General features: G+C 34.9%; 1 protein-coding gene across 1 annotated transcript; it reads left to right on the top strand.

Annotated features, from left to right (window-relative positions):
• Positions 1–486: 486 nt before the first annotated feature.
• On the top strand, positions 487–4,074 carry LOC124405869 (DET1 homolog). The gene is made up of 8 exons (XM_046881130.1): positions 487–1,028; positions 1,312–1,449; positions 1,584–1,728; positions 1,821–1,929; positions 2,268–2,460; positions 2,606–2,889; positions 2,990–3,196; positions 3,296–4,074. Exons 1-8 carry the CDS (start codon positions 621–623, stop codon positions 3,477–3,479), a joined length of 1,668 nt encoding a protein of 555 aa, XP_046737086.1. The 5' UTR covers positions 487–620; the 3' UTR covers positions 3,480–4,074.
• Positions 4,075–6,021: the final 1,947 nt, after the last annotated feature.

Below are 6,021 nucleotides of genomic sequence, written 5' to 3'. Positions count from 1 at the left end.
TCTAATTACAAAATATATATTCTATATAATATCTCTGATTGTGATGAATCACTTCAAACGCTTATCGCTTCGACAAAACGCTCTGCGAGTCTTTAGTGATGTTACAACATTGAAAATGGTCTTGATTCATTGACAAATCCGTTTGAATCCAATGGCCAATAATGTTGTAGACTTAGCTTGAAGCTATAGGCGTGCTTGACAAGATGGGGGGATGTGATTTAGATGAAAAATAGACCCTTCCTCCTTGGCTGATCTATGTTACTCAAGTGAATACCCAAAGAAAAGGTTTTGGCTTATTCCGTCATAGAAATAGAGATTACCGCGATTTTCTGGATTGCTGTTGCATCCATTGCACTCATACCATGCCATGGTCGCCATGAAGCTCACCGCGCTTCTCCAACCAATAACAGTGCAGAGCGAGAGAGACAGCTGTACGAGGATTCAGAGGATTGCTTTCATGCTTGATGGCATAAGCTCGATGATTGCATCACGTGGCTTGCGCGTCAAACTCAAATCCCGTTACGTCATGAATGTGAGGTTATGTTTTGCACCGCGAAGCAGGGATTGTGTTTAGGAATGAGCCGAGATCAACGCAGGCCTCCAACTTCTCGATTTAGATAATGGCAGGAGCGGAAGGGCGGGTGGAATTCGTGACAGAACAATGTCCAATAAAACCGCGAAGGATCGGTCCCCAGAACATAGTGGTTCGTCTGCGTCGACGGGAGATGCTGGGCTGCAGATACCCGGGTACCCACGTCCTCGTAGCGAGGCAATTCTACCAAAACGTATTCCCAAACTTCACCGTAGTAAACGTCGAGAAACCTCCCTGTTTTCTGAGAAAATTCAGCCCCGACGGAAGGTACCTCGTTGCTTTCAGCTCTGACCAAACGTCAATCGAAGTTTACGAGTACCGCGGAGCATCCGCCGCAGCCGCTCTCCTCGCCGATTGCAAGGGCGAATACGTTGGACACAAAAATGACGAGAGAACTTTTCGCATCAGAAGTAGCGTCTTCAACCAGTTTTTCAAGGTTCAGGCTTTTCTCATTAGTCGATGCAATACCGAAATTTATAGTAATTCTACTCCAAGTCACTTGGAATTATCAAAGTTCTTAGCCTGCGCATAATTCACTATTTGCTAACACCTTCGTTAAACAAATCAGCTTATACAGAAAGCGATGACTGAACTCTGAGTATTGCCAAATTTCCATGGCATAGCCAGTATGTTATTGTTCATGGTTTGTCGCTCCTGTTCACTTTACTTTCATACAAAGCCTGGGCTTGTTTTTTCTCTTACTCAGGGTTTTTTCCTAGGCCAAATGGATTGTCAATGTTGCTCAAAGCAATGAACAGCTTAATCGAGAATGTAGTCTGTTCACGGATGATGGACGCTACGTGATCGTAGGATCCGCTGCTTACATACCAGACGAACTACGTCCTCACTTCTATCAGGTAAAAAATATCACTCAATATTTCTCTGAGGAATCTGTCAATTGACTTGTACAGTCACTTTCATCTGCTGACATGTATGGCTACAGCTATTTCGAAGATAATAATGTGAACAATTGATTAATTTGTTTTTAAAGATCTATTCCAATAATGAAGCGTTGACACCAAACCCTAGATCTCCCCTCGAAGACTACAGTCTTCACTTGGTTGATCTTCGTGCTGGACGACTATGTGATACTAGGCATTTCAAAGTGGATAAAATTTACCTGTCGCACAACCAAGGTGATCTTCATTGCTATGAATTTGCGCTTTGCATTTAGCACTTGAAATTAGATCAAGCACATATTTGATTAATAAACATTCTACTTATGTAGGTTTATATTTATTCAAGGACATCTTGGCTGTGCTTTCTGTTCAGCATCAAACTATACATATATTTCAAATACTGGATGGAATGTTTATTAATGTCAGGACAATCGGCAGGTAATATTGAGGTTGATATTCGTAATGTAGGCATGCATTTTCACAGAAAAATCTATTCTCAACCTTAGTGATCATCTGAAAATCAGTCAACTGTTACAAACTAAAACATACTGATACGATTTACAAACTCAATTCATGTTTTGGCATTTGAAAGTAAAAAAATAGAGAATTCTGTAATGCATCATCACAGTAGTACTACTAACTTGAACTACATAGGTAACAGGATGATGTTCATACACTTAGATACACTATAGAAAGATAGATCTAAAATTGTTATGTTAAATGACTGATATTCATTCATATTCAATTATTTTACCAAGAATAACACTCGATTTTAGATTCTGCTTGGAGGATGATGGATATCTAGTCACCACTGCTTGGCCTACAGTGAACTCCAGACCTTTCAGAGATGTTACAATAAACAGCCTGAAACATAAACTGCTTGTGTACTTGTTTAAACGGGCTAAATGCATCAGCGACTCGACAAGAGATCCGTATGAACTACGACGATTTTATCAGTATTTCGATCAGGTAGCTAAAACCTACGAGATGTTATGTTGAGAGTTTAACGTCAGAATAATCCATTTAGGATTTTTTCAATTCTGTAAATACGTTAATCTGCTAATATTATTGTTCGCATGTAACGTACGGCGTCTAAAACCCCTTTATTAATCAGTTAAAGGCTCTGCGCATGTGGAAAATGCAATTGCTAGACACAAATCATATACTGGTAAGGTATGCTAGTGAGGAAGTGGCAACACTACAGGCAAGTGAACCAAATGCCCAACCAGCCCTTTTGGTTGTCTACGACATGGTTACTGCCAAAGTTTTAGCTGCCTATGATAATGCGTCTACTCAGCTGTTGACGCAGTTCGAAAATTTTAGCGATTTTTTTCGAAATGCAAGGATGAGTACTGATCGACAATACATGTGCTCACCGTCAAACAATATTTATGCAAGGTAAATATGAACATTAATCAATTGTAAATAATTTTTGAAAGGAAAACAGTGCATTAAACGGAACTGTATATGGATTACTGTTGATTCTATTTCTGCATAGACTGATACAGCAAAGGTTTAAGCAGACTATAGTTAGCGCGCGATATGGTGGTCAAACAGAAGCAACAAAAAGATTACTTGCTCAATTGCCAATTAGTGCCCAATCTTACTCCAGCTCTCCTTACCTCGATCTTTCGTTGTTCTGTTATGATGATAAATGGGTCTCGATGATGGAGCGGCCAAAGGCATGTGGCGAACATCCCATACGGTACGTTTGCGCACGTTCTATACTTTATATATCTATAAAAAAATAAGGATAGATTAATTTCGAAGAAATTAACGTACTCTAACGTTTTTTCACTTTCAGCTTTTATGCCAGAGATTCTGGATTACTTAAGTTCAGAATTTACGCTGGGATGCTGGGCCGAGTGACGCCAGTTGTTGCTAGAAGACTAGTCGCGTTCACATTTCACCCTAGTGATCCCTTCGCAATTTCTGTACAACGGACAAATGCTGAATATATTGTCAACTTTCATGTACGACATATTTAACAAAAGCTCTATGGAAGCTAACATGTACATAAAAATTAGCTATCGTTTGTTAATATAAATTTGAAAAAAAAACAATACTTACGCGAAAAATACTCTGTTCAATTCTGTGATATAAATTGTCTTGTTCAATATTGTAATTATCAGTAATATTTAGGTGTAGTATATACACGTGTATAATATTTGTATTGATACGTCTCTTAGTTGAAGCAGAAATGATAAATAGTTAATATGAATTTTGTACAAGGAGTGAAAATAAGATTTGCAAATTAAGTTAAAAACAATGTGTTACACAACGTGCCTGATATCGTTGTCAATTATTTGTAGTTATGAAAGGCATTAAAACATTTTCTGCCCGAGTCCTCAGTTTTAAGTTTAGGAAATAAAAAAACTTGGATAAAAAAATTACAACAAATAGGTATATATACTTTTAAACATAGGTATAAATATATTTACCTACTGGGATTGAGAATATCACTGCGTCAACTACTCTTCATCTAATGCAAAGTTTTGTACATTTACATAGACTAAAAGAATTTTTGACATACCTTACAACTTTATTGACATAATTCTGAAGAATAAAAAATGTACTAAGCAATACAGTGTCTACCAGTTATTTCTCAATCACTTCAAAAGTGATTGGAAGTCATCGAATCGTTGTGTAAAATAATAACTGTGCAGATGACTAGGTTTGAAGACTGGATTAATTCGAAGAAATCTTACAAAATGAGTGTAATTCACCGATGATGAGCATTCAACATCTTTTTTTTTTTATGTCATTCATTTTCCATCTCTGTAGGAACCTGATAACTAATTAAAAGGTAGAAAAAAAGAACAAATTTGGCATCACTACAATAATAAACGCTGAAGAAATAATTTTAAATTGACAATACTGATCATTCTGTGACTTAGTGAATTATGTCGACTCATTACAAATCTCCAATACAAATTGAATCAAACCACTCGGCGACCCATTGAATGAAAGATTTGCATTATCTAAGTACAGATAGTAGGGATTGAAAATTGATGTAATAATTATATGCATAATTTTAAGTCGCTTTTTAATAGTTACAATGTACATACATACGATATAGTGTAACCAAGTAAACAACGCCAATAAAATAATGCAAACTAATTTACGATTACTAAGTATACTAAGCAAACCAAAGCAACATTTATAGTTTATGTGTAACGCGTGTATATATATATATGTATAATAATGTGCAGCTGAGTAATGTATACAATACTGTAGCCTGAATTGTAGCTTTATTACTATAACCCTTTGCTCAGCTGCAATCATTAATTTAAATAGTTTCCTTATTTAGTTATTTATTTACTTATTTTATCCACTTTATATTTATTTATTTATTTTCTTTCTTCTCAAATATATTATATTCCCTATTTCTACACATATTTATATATATACACAAATATATTCGCTACATATTATGTATAATTTTTATTTAAATTAATTTATATATATATAACATATCGTTTAACAAATTCGTCTCGTCAGGCTTTAATCGGGTAACGATTAACATTCAAGGCTATGTTCAAATACCTAGGCTTTTCTACGATTTGAAAAATATTCATATAGAAATGTGGTCTACAATGACCAGAGAAGTAGCCATGTTTGGAAATTACATGTATATTGTGTACGAGTAAAAAGGAGGACAATCTAGAAATTATCGTACAAAAAAAAATAAATTAATACTGCATAGAGGTGTAAATATTAATCGAATACCTCTGATTAATATCATGACGAGAAAGCGGAGAATGGGGTAACGATTTTAGCACAAATGCTCCACTTTTAAATAAGACCATTTTTGTTGTTAGTTGTATGAAATATTGTTAAATGCCTTGTTTTTCGATGGAATCAATAAATAATAACAGTATATAGAGAGTATGGCGACACATTATTAATGAAGTTTTATTTAAAAGTGTTGGCTGTAGCAATATGTGCCAAAGTTTAGGCATAATACCAATGTTCATATTTATAATCACATATACCTGTGTGTTTTGTGTTATATGTTTGTTTTATGTTTGGTTTCAGTAGCTTTAACGATTTTTTTCATGATACAGTTAAATGTGCAACACCTTTCTAGGTTCAACGAATCACAAAAAGAGAAACATGCATCAGAGCAGTAGGCAATGCGTATAGAAACATGTATGAATTCTTGGAATTATCGGATAAATGAGGTATCCAGAAAAGAAAATTAAAAAAAAAAGAAGAAATACCTACAGTATTAAAATTGAATCAACAGTTTAAAGAAACTTCATACAAGACAGACTATGCGTATATATGATACCTGAGATATATAAGAACTACGTATAGTATCAAAGGCAGTGGTTTGATTTTACTGAAAATAATTTTTGCCTCACTTTTAAATTTTGTGTAAAGGAATCAACATTTTAATACAATAATCATCAAGCTATGTAAACAGCCTGTACCAAATTTATTTTCTTTAATAATTTAGGCTATATTTATATGTGTAGGTACTTATAAATTTGAACAGAAAAGCGTCATCTTCAAATTTTCATTACC

This window comes from Diprion similis, chromosome 4, assembly GCF_021155765.1.
Source record: "Diprion similis isolate iyDipSimi1 chromosome 4, iyDipSimi1.1, whole genome shotgun sequence".
NCBI classification, from domain to species: domain Eukaryota; kingdom Metazoa; phylum Arthropoda; class Insecta; order Hymenoptera; family Diprionidae; genus Diprion; species Diprion similis.
This window is presented reverse-complemented; position numbering and strand designations above follow the sequence as displayed.

What these genes read in the sequence shown, in the direction of transcription:
- LOC124405869 (XM_046881130.1), top strand. Translation starts at nt 621, where the DNA reads ATGGCAGGAGCGGAAGGGCGGGTGGAATTCGTGACAGAACAATGTCCA. An exon ending in TACGTCCTCACTTCTATCAG is followed by an intron (nt 1,450 to 1,583) that starts GTAAAAAATATC and finishes TTGTTTTTAAAG; the next exon opens with ATCTATTCCAATAATGAAGC. An exon ending in TGTGGCGAACATCCCATACG is followed by an intron (nt 3,197 to 3,295) that starts GTACGTTTGCGC and finishes TTTCACTTTCAG; the next exon opens with CTTTTATGCCAGAGATTCTG.